We start from the raw sequence: 26,520 nt of genomic DNA, 5'->3' as shown, positions 1-26,520 counted from the left end.
TTTCTGGGTGATGAGAGGAGAGGAGACTGCTGGGACCTTATACAGGATACACTGGAGGATTCTGGGTGACGAGAGGAGACTGCTGGGAGATTATACAGTGTACACTGGAGGATTCTGGGTGATGAGAGGAGAGGTGACTGCTGGAAGCTTATACAGGATACACTGGAGGATTCTGGGTGATGAGAGGAGAGGTGACTATTGTGAGATTATACAATATACACTGGAGGATTCTGGGTGATGAGCGGAGACTGCTGGGAGATTATACAGGATACACTGGAGGATTCTGGGTGATGAGAGGAGAGGAGACTGCTGGGAGATTATACAGTATACGCTGGAGGATTCTGGGTGATGAGAGGAGAGATGACTGCTGGGAGATTATACAGTATACACTAGAGGATTCTGGGTGATCGGAGAGGAGACTGCTAGGAGATTATACAGTATACACTGGAGGATTCTGGGTAATGAGCGGAGAGGAGACTGCTGGGAGATTATACAGTATACACTAGAGGATTCTGGGTGATGAGCAGAGAGGAGACTGCTGTTAGATTATACAGTATACACTGGAGGATTCTGGGTGATGAGAGGAGAGATGACTGCTGGGAGATTATACAGTATACACTAGAGGATTCTGGGTGATGATCGGAGAGGAGACTGCTGGGAGATTATACAGTATACACTGGAGGATTCTGGGTGATGAGCGGAGAGGAGACTGCTGGGAGATTATACAGTATGCACTGAAGGATTCTGGGTGATGAGAGGTGACTGGTGGGAGATTATACAGTATACACTGGAGGATTCTGGGTGATGAGAGGAGAGGTGACTATTGGGAGATTATACAGTATACACTGGAGGATTCTGGGTGATGAGAGGAGACTGCTGGGATATTATACAGTATACACTGGAGGATTCTGGGTGATGAGAGGAGACTGCTGGGAGATTATACAGTATACACTGGAGGATTCTGGGTGATGAGAGGAGACTGCTGGGAGATTATACAGTATACACTGGAGGATTCTGGGTGATGAGTGGAGAGGAGACTGCTGGGAGATTATACAGTGTACACTGGAGGATTCTGGGTGATGTGCGGAGACTGCTGGGAGATTATACAGTGTACACTGGAGGATTCTGGGTGATGAGAGGAGACTGCTGGGAGATTATACAGTATACACTGGAGGATTCTGGGTGATGAGAGGAGACTGCTGGGAGATTATACAGTATACACTGGAGGATTCTGTGTGATGAGAGGAGACTGCTGGGAGATTATACAGTATACACTGGAGGATTCTGGGTGATGAGAGGAGACTGCTGGGAGATTGTACAGTATACACTGGAGGATTCTGGGTGATGAGAGGAGACTGCTGGGAGCTTATACTGGATACACTGGAGGATTCTGGGTGATGAGAGGAGAGGTGACTGCTGGGAGATTATACAGTATACACTGGAGGATTCTGGGTGATGAGAGGAGACTGCTGGGAGATTATACAGTATACACTGTAGGATTCTGGGTGATGAGAGGAGACTGCTGGGAGATTATACAGTATACACTGGAGGATTCTGGGTGATGAGAGGAGACTGCTGGGAGATTATACAGTATACACTGGAGGATTCTGGGTGATGAGCAGAGTGGAGACTGCTGGGAGATTATACAGTATACACTGGAGGATTCTGGGTGATGAGAGGAGACTGCTGGGAGCTTATACAGGATACACTGGAGGATTCTGGGTGATGAGAGGAGAGGTGACTGCTGGGAGATTATACAGTATAAACTGGAGGATTCTGGGTGATGAGCGGAGAGGAGACTGCTGGGAGATTATATAGTATACACTAGAGGATTCTGGGTGATGAGAGGAGAGGAGACTGCTGGGAGATTATACAGTATACACTGGAGGATTCTGGGTGATGAGAGGAGAGGAGACTGCTGGGAGCTTATACAGGATACACTGGAGGATTCTGGGTGATGAGAGGAGACTGCTGGGAGATTATACAGTGTACACTGGAGGATTCTGGGTGATGAGAGGAGAGGTGACTGCTCGGAGCTTATACAGGATACACTGGAGGATTCTGGGTGATGAGAGGAGAGGTGACTATTGTGAGATTATACAATATACACTGGAGGATTCTGGGTGATGAGCGGAGACTATTGGGCGATTATACAGTATACACTGGAGCATTCTAGGTGATGAGAGGAGACTGCTGGGATATTATACAGTATACACTGGAGGATTCTGGGTGATGAGAGGAGACTGCTGGGAGATTATATAGTATACACTGGAGGATTCTGGGTGATGAGAGGAGACTGCTGGGAGATTATACAGGATACACTGGAGGATTCTGGGTGATGAGAGGAGAGGTGACTATTGGGAGATTATACAGTATACACTGGAGGATTCTGGGTGATGAGCAGAGACTGCTGGGAGATTTTACAGTATACACTGGAGGATTCTGGGTGATGAGCGGAGACTGCTGGGAGATTATACAGTATACACTGGAGGATTCTGGGTGATGAGAGGAGACTGCTGGGTTATTATACAGTATACACTGGAGGATTCTGGGTGATGAGTGGAGAGGAGACTGCTGGGAGATTATACAGTATACACTGGAGGATTCTGGGTGATGAGCGGAGAGGTGACTGCTGGGAGATTATACAGTATACACTGGAGGATTCTGGGTGATGAGAGGAGACTGCTGGGAGATTATACAGTATACACTGGAGGATTCTGGGTGATGAGAGGAGACTGCTGGGAGATTATACACTGGAGGATTCTGGGTGATGAGAGGAGACTGCTAGGAGATCATACAGTATACACTGGAGGATTCTGGGTGATGAGCGGAGACTGCTGGGAGATTGTACAGTATACACTGGAGAATTCTGGGTGATGAGAGGAGAGGTGACTATTGGGAGATTATACAGTATACACTGGAGGATTCTGGGTGATGAGCGGAGACTGCTGGGAGATTTTACAGTATACACTGGAGGATTCTGGGTGATGAGCGGAGACTGCTGGGAGATTATACAGTATACACTGGAGGATTCTAGGTGATGAGAGGAGACTGCTGGGAGATTATACAGTATACACTGGAGGATTCTGGGTGATGAGCGGAGACTGCTGGGAGATTATACAGTATACACTGGAGGATTCTGGGTGATGAGCGGAGACTGCTGGGAGATTATACAGTATACACTGGAGGATTCTGGGTGATGAGAGGAGACTGCTGTGATATTATACAGTATACACTGGAGGATTCTGGGTGATGAGAGGAGACTGCTGGGAGATTATACAGTATACACTGGAGGATTCTGGGTGATGAGCGGAGAGGAGACTGCTGGGATATTATACAGTATACACTGGAGGATTCTGGGTGATGAGAGGAGACTATTGGGAGATTATACAGTATACACTTGAGGATTCTGGGTGATGATCTGAGAGGAGACTGCTGGGAGATTATACACTTGAGGATTCTGGGTGATGATCTGAGAGGAGACTGCTGGGAGATTATACACTTGAGGATTCTGGGTGATGTCGTTCTCGTTGGTTGTCAGGTTCCTCTCCGGTGTCAGGACATCGCTGTCTTTCTCTCGGTGGAGGAGTGGGATTATGTAGAAGGACACCAGGCTCTGTACCAGGACATGATGGAGGGCCTCCGACCTGTTAGAGGTAAGGAGCGGTGGAGCCGTCCTCTCGTTCTATGACGTCATGTTGGCTCCTCGTTTCGTCTTCTTGGTACATCGGGTTCTTTTTTTGCTTCCAGTATAAAAGCCTCGTGTGAATCAGCGTTTTTATATATATTATAATGTAATATGATCGGCTGCAGCCTGAACGCGCCTGAGAGCCGGGGCCTTGTCTGCACACGGCTGCTGGAATCACTAAAAAGGATTTTATGACAAAATCATGTTGTTTAATCAGGTTTTTGTTATTAGTTTTTTACATTTGATTATGATTTTTTTCATTCATTTTCATGTCACAATTAGTGTTGAGCGAGTATGTTCTTTTAACCCTTTCACCGAGTATGCTCGGGCCGAGCTCCGAGTATTTACAGCTGCTCGGAGATATGGTTAAATCGCTCCCGTGTGCATGATTTGCAACTGTTTGACAGCTTTATTACATGGGAGGAATGTCTATTTCTTACACATTCCTCACATGTAATAAAGCTGTCAAACAGTTGCAAATCATGCACACGGGAGCGATTTAACCATATCTCCGAGCAGCTGTAAATACTCTGAGCTCGGCCCGAGCATACTCAGAACAGAACATACTCGCTCAACACTAGTCACAATCTGTATTTAAAGAAGAAATGAGAATTTTTGTTATTTTCACACTGACAAATGCAACTGATGTACCGAAGCTTGCAGAAGTAATAACCCTTCCTCTCCCCTCGGCTTTTTCCCTGTTTTGTTACATTACAACCTGTGTGTAATTATTTTTGTAATGTAATTTGTGTGTGATGCATCAGCACTAAATAGTCTAATAGTCTTCACTAAGTGAAGTGAGAAAAATATAGGCTAAAGTTAAATATATGGGATGATACAACTAAAATTTTCATGTGCATATGAAGTTAATTGCTTGCACCAGAAATTTGTAGGGGCTTCATAGCAAAAGGGGTGAATACATAAGTCCCATGCTTAGTGACAGAACATCCCCCTGTGTGCAATCTAAGTGTCATGTGTCTGTCAGTATATACATTTCACCTTTTCTGAAAGGCCATAGAGGCTGCAACACCATTAAACAAGAGGCACCACTAACCAAACACCATGAAGGCCAAGGAGATCGCCAAACAACACCATGAAGACCAAGGAGCTCTCCAAACAACACCATGAAGGCCAAGGAGATCTCCAAACAACACCATGAAGACCAAGGAGATCTCCAAACAACACCATGAAGGCCAAGGAGATCTCCAAACAACACCATGAAGACCAAGGAGATCTCCAAACAACACCATGAAGACCAAGGAGATCTCCAAACAACACCATGAAGGCCAAGGAGATCTCCAAACAACACCATGAAGGCCAAGGAGATCTCCAAACAACACCATGAAAAAAATCTCCCAATCTCTGATGATCCCCCGGACACCCTCAAATCCATTATCATCAAATGGAAATAACATGGTACCACAACAAACCTGCCAAACCAGAGACCAAAGGTAACCCTGAAGGAGCTGCAGAATTCCCAAGCAGAGACTGGAGTATCTGTCCATACGACCACAATAAGCCGTACACTCCATAGAAGTGGCCTTTACGGAAGAGTGGGCAGAAAAAAGACTTTACTTGTACTCAAAAATTGTAAGACTTGTTTTGAATTAGCCAAAAGACATGTGGGAGACTCCCCAAATGTATGGAGGAAGGGGCTGTGGACAGATGAGACTAAAATTTAACTTTTGGGCCATGATGGTAAACACTATGTCTGTCTGGCGCCAAACTAACACACTCCTCACCCCAAGAAGAACATCTCCACAGTGAAACATGGTGGCAGCTTTTTCAACAGTAGGGACAGGGAAAATGGTCCGAGTTGAGGGGATGATGGATGATGCAAAATACAGGGATATTCTCGAGTAAAACCTGTTTTAGTTTGTCAGTGATTTGAGACTGGGACCCAAAGCATTACTGCTAAAGACACACTCGAGTGGTGTAAGGGGAAATGTTCTGGAGCGGCCAGGTCACAGCCCAGACCTTAATCCAATGGAAAATCTGTGGTCAGACGTGAAGATTGCTGTTCACCAGAGGAAACTATCTAACTTGAAGGAGCACTTTTGCCTCGAGAAATGGGAAAAAATCTGTGACAAGATGTGGAAAGCTCAGAGAGACTTATCTGAAGCGACTGCAGCTGTAATTGCTGCAAAAGGAGGCTCCACAAAGTACTGACTTTAGGGGGTGAATAGTTATGCACACTGAAGCCATTGTACAATATGCACATTAGCTGGAATACTGCATCTGAGTGTGTGCAAAGGTCATTGTGCAGAGAGCGATGATATGTGATATGTGATAACTCAGGATCCACCATTCACAATAGGTATTATCTACTGTATATAGGGGTGTTATCAGTCATTCTACAGGAGGGGGAGGTGAGCTGTGACATTTCCTATTGTAATGGTGAATCTTGTGTTATCAGCTGTTTATAGAGGTGTTATCAGTCATTCTACAGGAGGGGGAGGTGAGCTGTGACATTGCCTATTGTAATGGTGGATCTTGTGTTATCAGCTGTTTATAGAGGTGTTATCAGTAGTGTTGAGCATTCCGATACTGTAATATCGGGTATCGGCCGATATTCGCGGTATCGGAATTCCGATACTTAATTCCGATACTTTTACAATATCGGATACCGGAATCGGAAGTTCCCATAATGCCTGCGCTCTGCAGTGTCTGTGAAGGATGACAAGTTGGATGGCAGCGCGATCCAGCCTGTCATCAGAATGCCATCCCAGCGGGGGAGAATTCTCCTGATTGTTTAAAAGCCGGCGCGCGGTAAAAAGCCGCCGGCTTTTAAACAATCACACAGCCCCATACTGCTTCCCCGCAGCCTCCGACCCCGATCCTCCGCTCCCCTCGCCACCTCCCATCCCGATCGTAAGTTAGGACCGGGCGGGGAGCGCAGCTCCAAGGAGCGGGGAGCGAAGGACCCGGGCGGGGAAGCCGGCAGTGAAAAGACTTCACCGCCGGCTTTCCCGTTCTGTGCTGCGCTTTCCCGCCGGTTATTTCAAATGAACAGCTGAGGTATCAGCTGATGCCGATCAGCTGTTCATTTGAATTAGCCGCGGTGCCCTCAGAGGGTTCATGTGAGTTCATGCTTGACTGCATGAACTCACATGAACTTTCCCACGGCCGCACAGGTCAGCCTCACCTCCCAGACGATCAGACCGTCATGATTAGTGTGTGTGCGGGGTGTGTGCGCGATGTTTGTGCGGGTGTGCGCGGTGTCTGTGCGATGTGTGCGGTGTCTGTGCGATGTGTGCGGGTGTGTGCGGTGTGTGTGCGGGTGTGTGCGTGCAGGCAGACATAGGCCGATGTGACACTATTACTCCCATCGGCCTATGTCTGTCCCCCGTCCACTCCTGCCAGCAGGATCAGCTCGATGGGAGCAGTAGTTCCCATCAGCCTGATCCTGCTATTTAAATTGCCCTACTGTGTCCCCAATAAATGTTAAATACATGTCATTGGTGGCCAGTGGTTACCTAAAAGAAATTAGTTCATACATTACCTGTCCCCGCCGATCGCCACCTAAAATAAAGTAAAAAATAAAAAACTACACCTATACTCACCAAGACACCTAATTCCCCGAAGCCATCGATCTCCTGTAATAAAATATAAAATAATAAACCACAACCTTATCCTTACCCCTCCGTAGCAGTCCACGAGTGTCCCACGAAGATCTCCAGTTCAGAGCAGCCACATAGAATGTGACCGCTCTGAACCGCTGCCGCCGCTAGAATGACGGGGCCGTAAGGGTTCACCGGAGTTCAGGCAGCGCTGCTCCGGTTAGCTCCTTTACGGCCCTGCTGTATCGTGAGAAATTCCCACGGTACAGCAGTGCCGTAAAGGAGGTCTCCGGAGCTGCGCTGCCTGAATGCACTCCGGTGACCTCAGTCAGTGGCTCCCGCTGCCGGGAGCGGACGTGTTCCCGGCAGCGTGAGCTTACAGCAGCCATGCACAGCTGTCACCATCTCCAGATGTGACAGCTGTGCATGGGAGATCAGCGCAGGAACGTGGACAGGTAACTATTATTTTTAGTAAACTAAGAATTAAATAAAATTGTGTGTTTTATTTCAAATAAATTATTTTTTTCTGGGTGTAGTGTGTTTTTTCTTTTTAACACTTTGTAGGTTAGTAATGGGGGTGTCTTATAGACGCCCATCATTACTAACCTGGGCTTCATGGCAGCTGGCGCTGACATGAACCCCACCACTATTACCCCCTGCCACCGCACCAGGGCAGCGTGGAAGAGCGAGGCTAAGTGCCAGAGTTGGCGCATCCTATGGATGCGCCATTTCTGGGGCGGCTGACGACTGGTGTTTCTAGCCTGGGAGGGGGCCAATATTCATGGCACCCTTCCTGGGCTATTAATATCAGCCCCCAGCTGTCTGCCTAGCCTTTGCTAGCTATTAAAATAGGGGGGACCCCACGTCATTTTTTTGGGGGGGGTCCCCCATTTTAATAGCTAGTAAAGGCTAGGTATTCAGCTGGGGGCTGATATTAGTAGCCTGGGAAGCTCCGTGGGTTTTACCCCCTTCCCAGGCTTCAAACATCTGCCCCAGCCGTCTGCTTAACCTCCGCTAGAGACTAAAATTATGGGGGATCCCACGCCATTTTTTTTTTAAAATAAATCCATTATTTTAACACTAAATGACATTTGAGGAGTTAATAAAGATGCAGTCCCTAAATTATTATTTATTTTTTAATTAATTTTTCCCAAAACTTTTGACGTGGGCTTCGCCATATTTTTGTATGCCAGCCAGGTACAGCATCCAGCTTCTATGAACGCGCCATTTTCCGGGGCGGCTGCGGACTGCAATTTTCAGCGGGGGGCAGAAAGCTTGGGCCTCCCTGCGCTGCAGATTCCATCCCCCAGCTGCCTAGTTGTACCTGGCTGGACACAAAAATAGGGAGAAGCTCCACGTTTTTTTTTTTTTAATTATTTCATGAAATTCATGGAATAATTAAGAAAAAAAGGGCTTCCCTATATTGTTGTGTCCAACCAGGTACAAATAGGCAGCTGGTGGTTGGGGGCAGCCCGTTCCTGCCTGCTGTACCTGGCTGGACCCAAATATAGTGCAAAGCCCCACGTCAATTTTTTTTTAATTATTTCAGGAAATTCATGAAATAATTAAAAAAAAATTATGTGGGGCTTCGCCCTATATTTGTGTCCAGTCAGGTACAGCAGGCAGGAACGGGCTGCCCCCAACCACCAGCTGCCTATTTGTGCCTAGCCGGACACAACAATATAGGGAAGCCCTTTTTTTCTTAATTATTCCATGAATTTCATGAAATAATTAAAAAAAAAAATACGTGGGGCTTCGCCCTATTTTTGTGTCCAGCCAGGTACAACAAGGCAGCTGGGGGCTGGAATCCGCAGCGCAGGGAGGCCCAAGCTTTCTGGGCCCCACCCGCTGCAAATTGCAGTCCGCAGCCGCCCCGGAAAATGGCGCGTTCATAGAAGCGCCATCTTCTGGCGCTGTACCCAACTCATCCAGGGCCCTGGTGCGGTGGCTCACTGGGTAATAGAGGGGTTAAGGCCAGCTTGGCATTATCAGCTGGCCCTAAGCCCGAAATTCATGGGGTCACGCCAATATTAGACATGACCACCATGAATTTCTAGTAAAGTATTTAAAAAAAACACAAACACCCAGAAAAAAGTCCTTTAATTGAAATAAAGACACAATTCTTTATTGTTCTAAATTAAACCATACTTACAGTCACGCCCATTCCAGCTGAAGCCAACGATCTCCTGCAATAAAAGTAAAATAATAAAGCAACCTCATCCTTACCTTTCCATGGTTCCCAGGACAGCTTCAGCTCTGCTACATCGAGATGACAGGCTGGACCGCAGCAGAACGCTGCCATCCAGCCTGTCATCCCGCAGACACTGAGAAGCGCAGGCATGCTTGCGCTCCTCAGTGTCTCGCTGTGACGGCATCCAGATGAGCCGAGGTCATGTCCAATGAACTCAGCTCACCTCATGCACGTCACTGACAGCGTGGGAAAATTCTCCTGCACTCAGCGCTTCAGCGTGAGAATTTTCCCACGCTGTCAGTGACGTGCATGAGGTGCGCCGAGTTCATTGGACATGACCTCACCTCATGCACGCCACTGACAGCGTGGGAAAATTCTCACGCTGAAGCGCTGAGTGCAGGAGAATTCTCCCACGCTGTCAGTGACGTACATGAGGTGAGCCGAGTTCATTGTCGGCTCATCTGGATGCCGTCACAGCCAGACACTGAGGAGTGGAAGTATGCCTGCGCTTCTCAGTGTCTGCGGGATGACAGGCTGGATGGCAGCGTTCTGCTGCGGTCCAGCCTGTCATCTCGATGTAGCAGAGCTGGAGCCGTCGTGGGAGCCATGGAAAGGTAAGGATGAGGTTGCTTTATTATTTTTCTTTTATTGCAGGAGATCGTTGGCTTCAGCTGGAATGGGCGTGATGGTAAGTATGGTTTAATTTAGAACAATAAAGAATTGTGTGTTTATTTCAATTAAAGGACTTTTTTCTGGGTGCTTGTGTTTTTTTTAAATACTTTACTAGAAATTCATGGTGGTCATGTCTAATATTGGCGTGACCCCATGAATTTCGGGCTTAGGGCCAGCTGATAATGCCAAGCTGGCCTTAACCCCTTTATTACCCAGTGAGCCACCGCACCAGGGCCATGGATGAGTTGGGTACAGCGCCAGAAGATGGCGCTTCTATGAACGCACCATTTTCCGGGGCGGCTGCGGACTGCAATTTGCAGCGGGTGGGGCCCAGAAAGCTTGGGCCTCCCTGCGCTGCAGATTCCAGCCCCCAGCTGCCTAGTTGTACCTGGCTGGACACAAAAATAGGGCGAAGCTCCACGTTTTTTTTTTTTAAATTCATGAAATTCATGGAATAATTAAGAAAAAAAGGGCTTCCCTATATTGTTGTGTCCGGCTAGGTACAAATAGGCAGCTGGTGGTTGGGGGCAGCCCGTTCCTGCCTGCTGTACCTGACTGGACACAAATATAGGGCGAAGCCCCACATCAATTTTTTTTAATTATTTCATGAATTTCCTGAAATGATTTAAAAAAAATTGACGTGGGGCTTCGCACTATATTTGTGTCCAGCCAGGTACAGCAGGCAGGAACGGGCTGCCCCCAACCACCAGCTGCCTATTTGTACCTGGTTGGACACAACAATATAGGGAAGCCCTTTTTTTCTTAATTATTTCATGAATTTCATGAAATAATTAAAAAAAAAAATATGTGAAGCTTCTCCCTATTTTTGTGTCCAGCCAGGTACAACTAGGCAGCTGGGGGATGGAATCTGCAGCGCAGGGAGGCCCAAGCTTTCTGCCCCCCCCCCCCGCTGAAAATTGCAGTCCGCAGCCACCCCGGAAAATGGCGCGTTCATAGAAGCTGGATGCTGTACCTGGCTGGCATACAAAAATATGGCGAAGCCCACGTCAAAAGTTTTGGGAAAAATTAATTAAAAAATAAATAATAATTTAGGGACTGCATCTTTATTAACTCCTCAAATGTCATTTAGTGTTAAAATAAAGGATTTATTTTAAAAAAAATTGACGTGGGGCTTCGCCCTATATTTGTGTCCAGCCAGGTACAGCAGGCAGGAACAGGCTGCGCCCAACCACCAGCTGCCTATTTGTACCTGGCCGGACACAACAATATAGGGAAGCCCTTTTTAAAAAAAATTATTTCATGAAATAATTAAAAAAAAATTGACGTGGGGCTTCGCACTATATTTGTGTCCAGCCAGGTACAGCAGGCAGGAACGGGCTGCCCGCAACCACCAGCTGCCTATTTGTACCTGGTTGGACACAACAATATAGGGAAGCCCTTTTTTTCTTAATTATTCCATGAATTTCATGAAATAATTTTAAAAAAAAATGCGTGGGGCTTCGCCCTATTTTTGTGCCCAGCCAGATACAACTAGGCAGCTGGGGGCTGGAATCTGCAGCGCAGGGAGACCCAAGCTTTCTGGACCACCCCCGCTGCAAATTGCAGTCCGCAGCCGCCCTAGAAAATGGCGCGTTCATAGAAGCGCCATCTTCTGGCGCTGTACCCAACTCATCCAGGGCCCTGGTGCGGTGGCTCACTGGGTAATAAAGGGGTTAAGGCCAGCTTGGCATTATCAGCTGGCCCTAAGCCCGAAATTCATGGGGTCACGCCAATATTAGACATGACCACCATGAATTTCTAGTAAAGTATTTAAAAAAAACACAACACCCAGAAAAAAGTCCTTTAATTGAAATAAACACACAATTCTTTATTGTTCTAAATTAAACCATGCTTACCATCACGCCCATTCCAGCTGAAGCCAACGATCTCCTGCAATAAAAGTAAAATAATAAAGCAACCTCATCCTTACCTTTCCATGGCTCCCACGACAGCTTCAGCTCTGCTACATCGAGATGACAGGCTGGACCGCAGCAGAACGCTGCCATCCATCCTGTCATCCCGCAGACACTGAGAAGCGCAGGCATACTTCCACTCCTCAGTGTCTGGCTGTGACGGCATCCAGATGAGCCGAGGTCATGTCCAATGAACTCAGCTCACCTCATGTACGTCAGTGACAGCGTGGGAAAATTCTCCTGCACTCAGCGCTTCAGCGTGAGAATTTTCCCACGCTGTCAGTGACGTGCATGAGGTGAGCTGAGTTCATTGGACATGACCTCACCTCATGTATGTCACTGACAGCGTGGGAGAATTCTCACGCTGAAGCGCTGAGTGCAGGAGAATTTTCCCACGCTGTCAGTGACGTGCATGAGGTGAGCTGAGTTCATTGGACATGAACTCGGCTCATCTGGATGACGTCACAGAGAGACACTGAGGAGCGCAAGCATGCCTGCGCTTCTCAGTGTCTGCGGGATGACAGGCTGGATGGCAGCGTTCTGCTGCGGTCCAGCCTGTCATCTCGATGTAGCAGAGCTGAAGCTGTCGTGGGAACCATGGAAAGGTAAGGATGAGGTTGCTTTATTATTTTACTTTTATTGCAGGAGATCGTTGGCTTCAGCTGGAATGGGCGTGATGGTAAGTATGGTTTAATTTAGAACAATAAAGAATTGTGTCTTTATTTCAATTAAAGGACTTTATTCTGGGTGTTTGTGTTTTCTTTTAACTTTGACTATGGGGTTAGTAATGGGGGTGTCTTATAGACGCCTCTCCATTACTAACCTGGGCTTGATGTCAGCTGGCATTATAAGCTGACATCAACCCCAACCCTATTACCCCCTGCCACCGCACCAGGGCAGCGTGGAAGAGCGAGGCTAAGTGCCAGAATTGGCGCATCCTATGGATGCGCCATTTCTGGGGCGGCTGACGGCTGGTGTTTCTAGCCTGGGAGGGGGCCAATATTCATGGCACCCTTCCTGGGCTATTAATATCAGCCCCCAGCTGTCTGCCTAGCCTGTGCTAGCTATTAAATTAGGGGGGACCCCACGTTATTTTTTTTTGGGGGGGTTCCCCCATTTTAATAGCTAGTAAAGGGAAGGTATTCAGCTGGGGGCTGATATTAGTAGCCTGGGAAGCTCCGTGGGTATTACCCCCTTCCCAGGCTTCAAACATTTGCCCCAGCTGTCTGCTTAACCTCCGCTAGAGCCTAAAATTAAGGGGAACCCCACGCCAATTTTTTTTTAAATAAATCCTTTATTTTAACACTAAATGACAAGTACAGTAATCAACACTGTCACTGTACTTCATATATATGTGACTGACATGTTTCTATCTTCTAATCTATGTGTGATTCTCTATTCTTTCTATTCTAAATTGTCGGGTACAGATGCTGAATTGCCGGCCGGCTTTCTTAAAGAGACGGTGCATGAAAACACTATTATATTTTTAAATAAATCCTTTACACTAAATGACAAGTACAGTAAGCAACACTATCACTGTACTTCATATATATGTGACTGACATGTTTCTATCTATCTAATCTATGTGTGAAGCTCTATTCTGTCTGTTATAAATTGTCGGGTACCGCTGCTGAATTGCCGGCCGGCTTTTTTAAAGAGACGGTGCACGAAAACACTAATATTTTTTTTAATAAATCCTTTACACTAAATGACAAGTACAGTAAGCAACACTGTCACTGTACTTCATATATATGTGACTGACATGTTTCTATCTATCTAATCTATGTGTGAAGCTCTATTCTTTCTGTTGTAAATTGTCGGGTACCGGTGTATGCCGCTGATGAATTGCCGGCTTTTCATGTCATTCTACATTATTCTTAGTTGTTTTCCTTCATGTAGAATTAACCTACAAGGAAAGAAAGGGTTTATTTTCATTCCGATATTTGTGTCCCATTGACTTGCATTGGTTTCCGGTATCGGAATCGGCGATATCCGATACTTTTTGGGTATCGGCCCGATCCAATCCGATACGATATTTCCTGATATCGGAAGGTATCGCTCAACACTAGTTATCAGTCATTGTACAGGAAAAGGAGGAGGTGAGCTGTGACATTGTATAATTCTTTTCAATGTAAGGTTAGACTTCTGACAATCTCTGCCCAGTAACAAAACAACAAATGGAATCAAAATGTATAAACAGCACGAGCACCACAGACTATATTCACATATTTAGGGTTTCCAACAAATGGATGGACGCTCTAATGCCTTCCTGTCCTGGGACTGAGTAGGAAAACAGTGTGGGCATTGGAGCCCGTGCTTCCGGACCAGGGTCACCACTTCCGAGGACACTTCTACACCAGCTTCTCACTCTTCAGCTCCTTCTTTGCCAGGGTAGCACAGTGCAGAAAATCAGAGAGGTCTCCCAACAGCCCACTGGTCAACTACTTTGTAAAGGGAGAGAGCATGACCCAATACATCGACTATCAGAGGTGTATCTAGGTTTTCCAGCACCCGAGGCAAGAATTCAGTTTGGCGCCCCCCAAACACCCCAAGAACATAGGCGATTTGCACACTTAGTCATGTGCTGACAAGCTGCTCTTCCTACTTATTTCCATGTTCAGTGAAAAACTGAAAGAAGCAGGAAGAGAAGCTCGTTGTCACGTATGAAAATCACATTTGTGAGAAGTGGCCATTTGATGACTGATGAAACCAGCAAGTAGAGCTGAATCCTGACAGTGAGGATGTTACACGCTGTTAGGATTGGCACTCTGCAGGGCTTCATTTTATAATTAAAGGGCTCTTCCAGGTTTGAGAGGAAAGTCTGCAATCACTGTTCAGTAAGAGACCTCGTGCTTCTGAATTCTCATAGCGCATGTGCTGCACACGTTTAGGATTCTGCCTTGCCGGTGGCAGGAGTGGACGGTCATGTGAGCACAAGTATGTGATATGTATACTTCTGGCCACATTCCGACTAGACGTGTCCGGCCTCGCTCAATTCATTTTCATTGAGTGAGGCCACGCATGTCTAGTCAGCACGTGACTGCATACATGCAAATCGCCAGCACCGGAGAGTCCTGACAGCGTGCAGTGCGCACGGTGAGAATTCACATACAATGACTGCAAACTCCTCACAAACTTGGACAACATCTTTCATGATCCTAACCTCAATTAAAACACAAGCTTTAGTCAGTATCACAAAAAAACCTTTACATCCAGGTACCTTTATAGACTGTGTTGTCTCTGATTGGACAAAATGAAGAAAAGAACGATTCCAGACTCCATGATGACTTTTCTCATCCACAGCCATCTCTGCAGACTTCCATCTTCTCCGGTCTTCTGCAGCACGTCCCCACACAATGCCCATAAAGATAGCAGTGTCATTATAATGCTCCTGAATAGTGATGAGCGAGCGTGCTGGCCACTGCTCCTTACTCGCTCCAGATGCTCGTTACTCTGCCAGTATTTCCGGGTTGTTCGGGCAGGAGCTAGAGCCCCCTCCCTGCATGTTTGGCCCTATACTCGTCACAGTCTACCCCGGAAACAGTCAAATAATGTAGGTTATCAGCTGCACTCAAGAGGTATCTTTTTCAAAAATGCGTTCAATGTTCACAGCAGTTCACCACAAAAATTGGAAATAAATGATGATTTGAAGCGACAGTGGGAAGTTTCGACCTTAAGAATCGGTCTTTATCAACCGTCACTGGAGAAAGAGACAAAACAGAGCATAAACGTGCTATACAATATATACATATATGTAGTTCATATAAACAAAATAGTGTATACAGTGCTAGAATAATATACATAGTATCCAAGGGGAAGAAAATTACGTGTACTGGCATGACAAATGTAACAGCAAGTCATATAGTTAACATGGTAGGTAGGTAAAGTGAGAGTTTTATGGACTGAGAAGGGGGAAAGAAAGACAAAAGCAGAAGGGACCAACCTAGGTTAGTGGCTGTCCAGGCGAAGAAGAGGTTCATGAAGTCACATGTGTGATACTGGTATAGGGGACTGTGAGGAAAGAAGACTGATTAATGGATACTACTATATGATACCCTCCGGTGGAGGAGTGTATAGATGTAGATACAGACCACGGAGCTTGTTGTCCAGGGAGGTCCTGTATGGCGCCTCTGCGCTCGGTGTGGTGCTGTGGCGTCATTGGTGTTAGTCTGCGTATAAATGCGCTAAACGCCTGTGTCTTCCGGTGTCAAGGCACTGAAAGTAGGCACATGTGAAAGCGAGGTCTGAAGCGCCGTCTCTCTGGCGCATGTCAGGGAGAGCATGTAACGTGAACGTCAGATCTGGTGTCATGGCACCGGAAGTGAATGCGCCATGTGAGTCAGAACGAGGTCTGGGAAGAAGACTCCAGAGCGCATGCGCAAGCACCGCTAGGAGAGTAGAAGCGCTGAAATTAGTGATAACTGGTAGAGAAAGAACAGAAAGGATGGAGATTGGGTTGGTACAGTAGGGGATGAGGAAGATGGAGATGATACTAATGGAATAAGGGGTCATTTGAAAGGAGATTGAAATAACAAAAACTAAAAATGAATATAAAAATAATAAAAAATTATGAAAAAAGGCACTGATAAAGGTACTGAAGGTACAAGTATTGAATTGGTCAAATATGATGAATGAATACTTCCAGAACTGATTTTTGAATATCATGTGAACCAAGGTCAATAATGAGCATACAAGTAAATGAGAAATAATGAAAGAATAATAAATATAAATGTGATAAAATAAATAAAGAAAATAAAATGAAAAATAAAATAAAAATGAAAAAAAAAATGAAATGAAAAAAATTAGAGAAAAAATAGAATAAATTAAAAAATAAAAATAAAAAATGAAAATAATAAACTAAAAATGAAGGAGGGCAATCATACTTACCACTAGAGTGTGGGGTTATCAATGGGTCTACAAAAGGAGATAGAGATCTAGTTAAGAAAACTAAGAACATGAATGCTGAACTACTTGCCAAAAGAAGACGTGTACATAAAAAAAATCGTAGTTAATACCTCAACACGGTTAGTACAGAATTACAATCTTCTTGGCTGAAAGCAAACAAATCCTAGTGGAGATCGTCCGAGTAGCCATGTCAATGAGCTAGGTAGTCCAGCTCCCGATTCAAACCTTTTAGTGACAGGGTCAGTAGAGTATGTATTCAAAAGGATTCCCTCTTTCAGCAGTCTAACGTGGTTGCCACCCCGTCTGGGCCTAATGACCTGCTCATTTATTTGAAATCTGAGCTGGAATACAGTGTGATTTGCGGCTACAAAATGGTGGGGTAATGGGAACCACACTTTCTTGCACCTGGGGGTGGACTTGTGGCTTCCTATCCTATCTTTCATGTGCGGAGTTGTTTCACCTACGTAGAGTAAGCCGCAAGGACATTTTACCACATAAATTGCGTAGTTGGTATTACAAGTGTAGAAACCTTTTATGGGGTATCGCCTGCCAGAGTGTGGATGGATGACCTCACTCGATTTTATGACATTAGAGCAGGCGGCACAGCTGAGGCAAGGGAATGTGCCTGTTCGTTTAGTGCCTAAAAAACTTTGTATGGGTGTTTTTGACAAGATACCCTCAGTATCCTTAATTACCAATGTGTCTAGAAAAGGGATTTTGGTTGTATCAAAGTTAAGTGTAAATTGGAGTTCAGGCTAAATTGAATTCAGGAAATTGAAAAAGAAATAGGGAGTCTGTTGTCCCATTCCATATACAAAACACATCATCGATGTATCTTAACCAGCATTTGGTGTGTCTGATGAAGGAGTTGTTGGTGTAAATGAATTCTTGCTCAAATGCATCCATGTAGCCGTTGGCATAAGCCGGTGCCACGTTGGAGTCCATGGCAGTGCCTTGTATTTGGAGAAAGAATTGATCCCCAAATAGAAAGACATTGTGATGTAGCACTATTGATAGAAGTTCGATACATAGCAATCTTGAGTTGGAGAAATTGGCAGCTGATAGTAATTTTTGGACTGCTGTGATACCAATGTCATATTTGATAGAAGTATACAAACTATTTACGTCAAATGTGACTAAAATACTGTTGGGGGGAATGTCAGTAATCTCTTTGATGGTTTGTAGAAAGTGTCCTCTGTCCAGCATAAAGGACCGGGTATTTTTGATTAATGGCTTAAGGATCTTTTTTTTACAGGAGTTTTGACAAAGGGGATGAGATGGAGTCTGAAGAGGCTACAATCGGTCATCCAGGCGAGTTAGTAAGGCACTTATGTATTTTAGGGAGGGTGTAGAAAACTGGGGTGACAGGATGAAGATTTGTGAGGAAGGTTGCAGTTTTTTTTGTCTATAGTGTTGAGGGCCAAATGTTTCGCAAGTGTCTGTTCAATTTTAAGTTTAATATTAGTTGTGGGGTCCCACCCTTATCCGCTGGTTTGATGATAATGTTCTTATCGTTTCTGAGAGAGTCAATGGCCGATTTTTTAATAGCTGAGATATTACTACTGGTTGGGAGGAAACTCCTTTGGTGTTGGGCCAGGATATTCCTAACGTCTTTTTGCATAATATCTATGCAAATAAAGCACTAATAGGGGGCGCTAGTGAACTATTAACCTTGACCTGCAGCTGATACTTACAGTAAACCAAAAAGGCTGCCTAGGTAAACAAAAACAAGGATGAGGTATCTGCGCTGGTCTAGGTGATTTAAAATCGCTAATAAAATTGACTGTGGACAGATATTTAAAATGTAGATATTTATTGATTCATAGTTAAAAAGGTATAAGTACAAGACATAAAAACTAATATTGTTTTAGGTAAAACTGTGGGGGTGGCTGGCCACTTAAAAACAATTTAAGAACACAGTGAAAGATGATGCTTAGGAATAGTTGGTGAGGATCTTGCTTGGAGTTGGCTTCAGGGATAGATAAAGTTAGTGGCTGGAAGTGAATAATAGAAACCTAGGAGGGAAGGAGAGGGAAAGGGTTAAAAGTAGGCCTGTTCCTAAGAGTAAAGTACCCTTGCTGGGATAGGGGAAGGACTAGTTACCTTATATGGCATAAACGTGGACGTGGCGTTTATAAACCTCAAAGGGTCGGTCTGGAGTACAGATCTGTGAAAACAAATTGGTGTTTGAGGGGGAGGATAAGAAGTGCTGACAGACTGCCAGTGATGGGAGAATTACCTTAGTTTTAAGGTGTAAAAAGAAGCTGGTAAAGTGCGGGTCCGGCAAGGGTCACGTGGCTGTTAGCTGTCCTACCTGGTTAGGCAATATATGGAATATGTCAATAGGGTATAGGTATAGATTAATCTAGGGAGATCTAGATAAATAAAATAGCTCTGCGTGTGGAAAGAGGACTAAGTACCTGTGTATAGCCTGGTTACTAGAGACCAATGCGTGTTGAGGCTGGTGAGCATGGAGTAAGTCCAATTATGGTTTAAAAGCACAGTCCATCATAACAGGCATAGATGAATGAAAGCAGAGTTTTGCTGTGCCGTTGCAAAGTAAGTACTGGGGTACCTGGTATAGCAAAGGCGGCTGCTGGTGTTACAGGCACGTGGATTCTTGAAGCTTCCCTTGTTGGAGGTGCTGAGCGGGTCGTAATGTACTGACCTGATGAGGGCTGTGAAGCCAGGTTCTGTAGCGCTGTACACGGAGTCCCGGCCGGAGGCTCCGGTAACAGCGAGAGTACAGAGGTACCTACTTCCTGTTCGCGGAGAGTGGCAAGGCATCCAGTCACGTGCTAAGTGACGTAAGATCCCGCGATATCTCGCGATGGAGCGGGTACGGGTAGCACTGAGGACCTTTCCTACGCGTTTCGGATTTGCACGGAATCCTTCGTCCGAGTCCCTCCGGCCGGGACTCCGTGTACAGCGCTACAGAACCTGGCTTCACAGCCCTCATCAGGTCAGTACATTACGACCCGCTCAGCACCTCCAACAAGGGAAGCTTCAAGAATCCACGTGCCTGCAACACCAGCAGCCGCCTTTGCTATACCAGGTACCCCAGTACTTACTTTGCAACGGCACAGCAAAACTCTGCTTTCATTCATCTATGCCTGTTATGATGGACTGTGCTTTTAAACCATAATTGGACTTACTCCATGCTCACCAGCCTCAACACGCATTGGTCTCAAGTAACCAGGCTATACACAGGTACTTAGTCCTCTTTCCACACGCAGAGCAATTTTATTTATCTAGATCTCCCTAGATTAATCTATACCTATACCCTATTGACATATTCCATATATTGCCTAACCAGGTAGGACAGCTAACAGCCACGTGACCCTTGCCGGACCCGCACTTTACCAGCTTCTTTTACACCTTAAAACTAAGGTAATTCTCCCATCACTGGCAGTCTGTCAGCACTTTTTATCCTCCCCCTCAAACACCAATTTGTTTTCACAGATCTGTACTCCAGACCGACCCTTTGAGGTTTATAAACGCCACGTCCACGTCTATGCCATATAAGGTAACTAGTCCTTCCCCTATCCCAGCAAGGGTACTTTACTCTTAGGAACAGGCCTACTTTTAACCCTTTCCCTCTCCTTCCCTCCTAGGTTTCTATTATTTACTTCCAGCCACTAACTTTATCTATCCCTGAAGCCAACTCCAAGCAAGATCCTCACCAACTATTCCTAAGCATCATCTTTCACTGTGTTCTTAAATTGTTTTTAAGTGGCCAGCCACCCCCACAGTTTTACCTAAAACAATATTAGTTTTTATGTCTTGTACTTATACCTTTTTAACTATGAATCAATAAATATCTACATTTTAAATATCTGTCCACAGTCAATTTTATTAGCGATTTTAAATCCCCTAGACCAGCGCAGATACCTCATCTTTGTTTTTAATATCTATGCAAGCCTCAGCTGCATGATATGTCTGGGGTGGATTGAAGGAGCTCGTGTTGCGTAGCCCTAATCGTGAAATATCTATGTCCGGAGCAGTCATTCCCCCAACCGGAGGAATCCTGTTCCTTGTAGTCTCTTCCTGAAGGCCAAAATGCATCTTCAGTCTAATGTTCCTGTGAAGACCCGGGGTCTTCCGGTGGGCGTAACGCTACTCAGACAACACAGGGTGAGGGTAAAACAGCGTGGCAATACTTTATTGAACCACAAAGTGGACAATAAACACACAGAACAGTCTCAGCAAATACCCAAGATGGTACAACATTACACAGTCTCAGCATTCCTTCTCCGCCCGCCTGGGATAGAACAGTTGCAACTTTGAAGACTTCCAGGGTCGACTACCTCAACCAGTGGCCCCCCACTTCTGGCGGGCCCACACAGAGAGAAGGCATGCTTAAGAAGCTAGCAGTCCATTGAGGTACAAGACCAGGAGACCCGAGGGTCCAGATCTTGCCTCTCTGAGAGTTTCCGTGGGGCCAGGCGACCGGTGGGTCCCTCCTGGCAACTCCAAATGTCTCCATGGGTTCTAGGCGACCGGTGGGTCTCTCCTAGCACCCCCAAAACAACATATCCATGGGGCCAGGTGACTTCTTCTCTCCTGGACTTCCCAAAATGTATCCATGTCTCTCTGATGGTTAATGGAGCAGATCCGAATCTTACCAGTCAGGGCCGGTACCCTTAGGCTAGAATCATGTAGAATACAAATCTGTGTCTCTTCGGATAATGCCATGCAATCATCTGCTATCCTGAAGGATGTCTCTCATTTTCCTTGTAAAGTCTTTCTGATGTTCCTTGGTTCTCTGTCCGAAGACTCACTCCTACAGAAGCACATCTCCTTTCTGCCTCTCCATGATTCTGCTTAAGCAGACATCCCTGTTTTATTTACATCTGTGTACGGTCATCAGTCACAGGTTGGGGGAAGGGGCAGCATTACTCACATGGCTCAGCTATCATTGTTTTAGCTAATCTATTTACATAGTTGGTATCACAGGGGCTATTGTAAATAAACTTTCCTCTGACTTAGTACAATTTTGTCATTAGCATATGTAATGCAGCGGCTTGCGGCATTACTGTAATGGTCCAGGGTGTGTTTTGGCTGACCATGTACCTCCCCCAGGTGACTGGTCACATGACTGTGACATCGCACAGGTCCTGTGCACACATAAGGTCTGATCACATGACTGTGACATCAGCACAGGTCCTGTGTGTGCACTAGAGGATATATAAACCCTGGTAGATTTGAGACAGGTGTGTAAGACGTGAGGCCTGTTCCCGTGTGGGACACCGTTAGCCTGGAGAGGCCTAGTGAGGCCTAGTGAAGCCTGAAAGGCAGAGGCTGGATCCTAATGTGTAAGCGATACCAGTAGCCTTGGAGGGCCAGAGGCTTGAAAGGCAGAAAGACCCTAGGTCTGGAAGCTCAGGTGAAGGAGCTGCAGACGTTCTGTGATAATCTCCAGAGGGCAGAGACGTGCCTTAAGGAAAGAATCAGCAAGATGGAAGCTGAGCGGAAACAGATGGAGGAGTCTATCGGAGAAGCCACAGACCACGGCCAGGAGTTGGCCACTGGAGATGGGAGGTATGAAGCAAATACCTCCTCGAATAATGCGAGCTCGGATGATTCGGTGGATGTAGGAGCCGAGATCAAGGAACTCAAGGAGACGCTACAAGCCCATTTGAAGCAAGAGAAGCTTGAGAGACTGGCTGTTGAGAGCCGAGTGGGCGCATTGGAGACAGAGAGGTCTGAGAGAACTCTACTATTAAAGGAGCAGTTGAAGCAGGAAGAGCTTCAGAGATGGGCTGCTGAGAGGCGAGTAGCTGAGCTAGAGGAAGAAGTTTTCGGGCTCAAAATTCGCCTGGCAAAGTATCACTCAGTGAACGAGGCCTCCTTGGAGAAGGAAAAGGAAAAAAAAGTTGCACTTACTCCTTTATACCATGAGAAGGTGGACCTGAGGAGAGCTAAGAGTGTGTTAACAGAAGATAAGTATGAGATGGAAGTGGTCAAGATGAAAATTTGTAGCTGTGAGTCAGCTCAGGGGAAGCATACAGGGTAAAGAAGCTGAAAGTCAGTTGCCCCTGAAACCTGAGCTAGATGATCGTTTGGAGACCACTGGTGAGACAGAAACCTCTCGGTACAAGTGCCTCATAGATGTACCCCAGGATTTGAGAGAAGAATGCACTAGTGAGTCCGTGCATGAAGAGTTTAAGAAGGCCGTGGGAGCCTGTAAGGTGTACTCGACCTCAGAAGCTAAACAGCTGCTGGTCCTGTCCACAACCAAAGTCACAGTGAAGAGGGTGGCGATCCTAAGTGACATGCACTGGCGATGTATTCGCACGAAGCGGTTTCTCCGGTTGAAGACGGAACAAGCCGTTAGACAACTGGAGCTTATGAGAAAAGCTCACAGTCTGCGGGAAGAGGTCATCTGGGTGCCTCATGTTCTGGTGAGAAAGCTCATTGGGAGAAATGGCCGAGCCATGCAGATGATGGTAAAGAAGTCTGGTGTGATGAGAGTAAGCAGTCCACGTGATAGACAGGACTGGATACCAGATGAAGACGGCATGGTGTCATTCTCCGCTGTAGGAACGGAAGTAGTCTTGCATATATACGCATGCTGATGGAGTACCGAGTGACCTACCTGCGAGAGGTAGAACAGTCGAATCTTGCTAGACTGCGAGTGGATAGACAGCATCATCTGAGCAGCAGAAGATGGCAGCCGTCTATAAATTGTGAGACCAGACAGAGAAAGGGCCCCCTAAATAACAGAACAGCTACAGCTGAAGTTGGGGACCTTTCAAGATGTCCTGAGAGTAGTGGGCGTGGGTTTAGAGGTAGTGAGACCTCCAGTAACTCAGGTTTGAGAGGCCCATACAAACGACCCGATAGAGTACGGGACAGTACGGAGTCTAACCGGACCTTAGATACCAGGGCGTGTGAGTCACACTGCTGTATTGACCGCTGGGAGCGGGGGAGGTCTGACAAGGTTACGACTGACCGCTGTGAGCCGGAGAGGTCTGACAAGGTTACGACCCGGAAAGGTGACTTGACGAAGTCAGTGACAATGACAGATGGTAGGTCCTTAAGGAATGGGTTAATGTCGATGACTAATGTTCCAGGGGCTGAGCAGCGCAATTGTCAAGTACATGGTCTCTGTGTGAACTGTGGGTTATAAGGTGATTGTGTATATTATGTGTTCAACCCCACAAGTTTGAACAGAGGGGGGGGATATGTAATGCAGCGGCTTGCGGCATTACTGTAATGGTCCAGGGTGTGTTTTGGCTAACCATGTACCTCCCCCAGGTGACTGGTCACATGACTGTGACATCGCACAGGTCCTGTGCACACAGAAGGTCTGATCACATGACTGTGACATCAGCACAGGTCCTGTGTGTGCACTAGAGGATATATAAACCCTGGTAGATTTGAGACAGGTGTGTAAGGCGTGAGGCCTGTTCCCGTGTGGGACACCGTTAGCCTGGAGATGCCTAGTGAGGCCTAGTGAAGCCTGGTGAAGCCTGAAAGGCAGAGGCTGGATCCTAATGTGTAAGCGATACCAGTAGCCTTGGAGGGCCAGAGGCTTGGAAGGCAAGAGTCCTGGAAGGCAGAGGCTGGATATTAGGTGAGACAACATACCAGTAGCCTTTGAAGGTACGAGGGCTGGAGACCCCCATCTGGGAAGCTGTAAAGCCACAGTGGTGGCAGAACAAAACTGACTGAAGCAGCTAAAACCCGGTAAAGGTAAAACACTGCATTATATGGACGTTGATATAAGTGACTTTGCTGGAGGCTGTAACTGGAGCCAAGTGGGCCTGTCTGCCACTTGAAAGGCTCCTGGACATTATATGTGTATGTCGGCGAGCCACTGAGTTGGACTCGGTGATAAGCAGTAGTGAAGTGTAATAAACTGCTGGATTGTGAAATACTGGAAAACGTGGCTGGTGTGTTTTAATTCAGAGGTCCCCAACCGCCGGTCCACGGACCAGGACCGGGCCGTTGGGGTTTTTCAGCCGGTCCGCGGCACCGCCACAGACAATCACTAAACATTGACAGTGTGCTCTGGTCTGCGGTGGCTCAGAGCACACTGTGTGGGGTGGATGCTGCCCGCTGTTTTAGACTCCCGCAGGGTAGACCTGTAGAGGACCTGTGATGACATCAAGGTACATGACCGGAAGGCAGGAGAAACTGGTGTCAGCGATTTGGACGAGCGCCAGGATTCTGCAGGGATCGCATGGGGGTAAGTATAACAAGTTTTATTTTTTTTTAAATACAATTAACTAGGAGTGGGGGGAATGGGAGATGCACATGGGGGGAGGGGAGAGATGAGAGATGCACATGGGGGAGGGGAGAGATGAGAGATGCACATGGGGGGAGGGGAGAGATGAGAGATGCACATGGGGGGGAGAGGAGAGATGAGAGATGCACATGGGGGGGAGGGGAGAGATGAGAGATGCACATGGGGGGGAGAGGAGAGATGAGAGATGCACATGGGGGGGAGGGGAGAGATGAGAGATGCACATGGGGGGAGGGGAGAGATGAGAGATGCACATGCGGGGAGGGGAGAGATGAGAGATGCACATGGGGGGGAGAGATGAGAGATGCACATGGGGGGAGGGGAGAGATGAGAGATGCACATGGGGGGGAGGGGAGAGATGAGAGATGCACATGGGGGGGGGGGAGAGATGAGAGATGCACATGGGGGGGAGAGGAGAGATGAGAGATGCACATGGGGGAGGGGAGAGATGAGAGATGCACATGGGGGGGAGGGGAGAGATGAGAGATGCACGGGGGGTGAGAGATGCACGGAGGGGATGAGAGATGCACGGGGGGTGGATGAGAGATGCACGGAGGGGGATGAGAGATGCACGGAGGGGGATGAGAGATGCACGGGGGGTGAGCTGCACATGGGGGGGTGAGAGATGCACATGGGGGGGGTTATGTTTACATAACTTTGTTGCCTTATGAAGGGCGGGGGGGGCCCCCAAAATTTCTTGCACAGGGGCCTACTACAGTCTGTGTCCGCCCCTGGGATGAAGTAAATGCAGCTGAACAGCAGCTGTCAGGACAGCTGCCCTGTCCTGCTGCAGGGCGTGATGAGGCCTCAGTGATGCAGCTCCTGGCACAGCACATTATGTGGGGCTCCTGGCATAGCTCCTGGCGGGGACCTGGTGTTAGAACCTTGCTGTTAGGTTTTTTTCCTTTGCTGGTCACATGACCTTGTTGGCCTATTTAATCCTGCTCCGCCCTTCTGGCTTTGCTGGACTTCATTGTATATCTACTTTCTAGCTAGCCTGTGCTCTGTATCTAACTCTGTTAGTTTGCTTGGTCTACGGACCTCTATGTTCTATCTATTTTGTTTGTTCGTCTGTCTGCTACTATTTCTGTTAGGAGGTGTCCCATATTCCTCCCAGGCCTTAGTACTTGTAGGGATTCCCTCCCCACATCTATAGGTCTCCATATAGACTAGATTAGGACTTTAGCAGGTCTGATCGCAGGATCAGGTTCCCTGTTACATCGTAGGGATTCAGCTGAGTCCTATAGTAGGGACAGATCTCCTCTCTTTCCTTAGCTTTGGTAGCAGAACATAACAGTAAGTCCAGCCTGCAAATTCTCTAAGGAAAGATTTTTTTTTTT

At 46.7% G+C, this 26,520-nt stretch overlaps 1 protein-coding gene across 9 annotated transcripts in view; it reads left to right on the top strand.

Moving 5' to 3' along the window:
• The window catches only part of LOC141190412 (uncharacterized), a 260,923-nt gene that overhangs the window by 102,692 nt on the left and 131,711 nt on the right, over positions 1 to 26,520 (top strand). For all 9 annotated transcript variants that reach the window (XM_073661225.1, XM_073661226.1, XM_073661223.1 and 6 more), the window contains one exon: positions 3,542 to 3,656. In XM_073661225.1, the coding sequence (XP_073517326.1) occupies positions 3,542 to 3,656 (115 nt within the window). The remainder of the gene's footprint in view (positions 1 to 3,541; positions 3,657 to 26,520) is intronic.

The sequence above is a fragment of the Phyllobates terribilis genome, unplaced genomic scaffold, assembly GCF_046119375.1.
Source record: "Phyllobates terribilis strain yellow unplaced genomic scaffold, ASM4611937v1 Scaffold_2__4_contigs__length_985480577, whole genome shotgun sequence".
Classification (NCBI taxonomy): domain Eukaryota; kingdom Metazoa; phylum Chordata; class Amphibia; order Anura; family Dendrobatidae; genus Phyllobates; species Phyllobates terribilis.
This window is presented reverse-complemented; position numbering and strand designations above follow the sequence as displayed.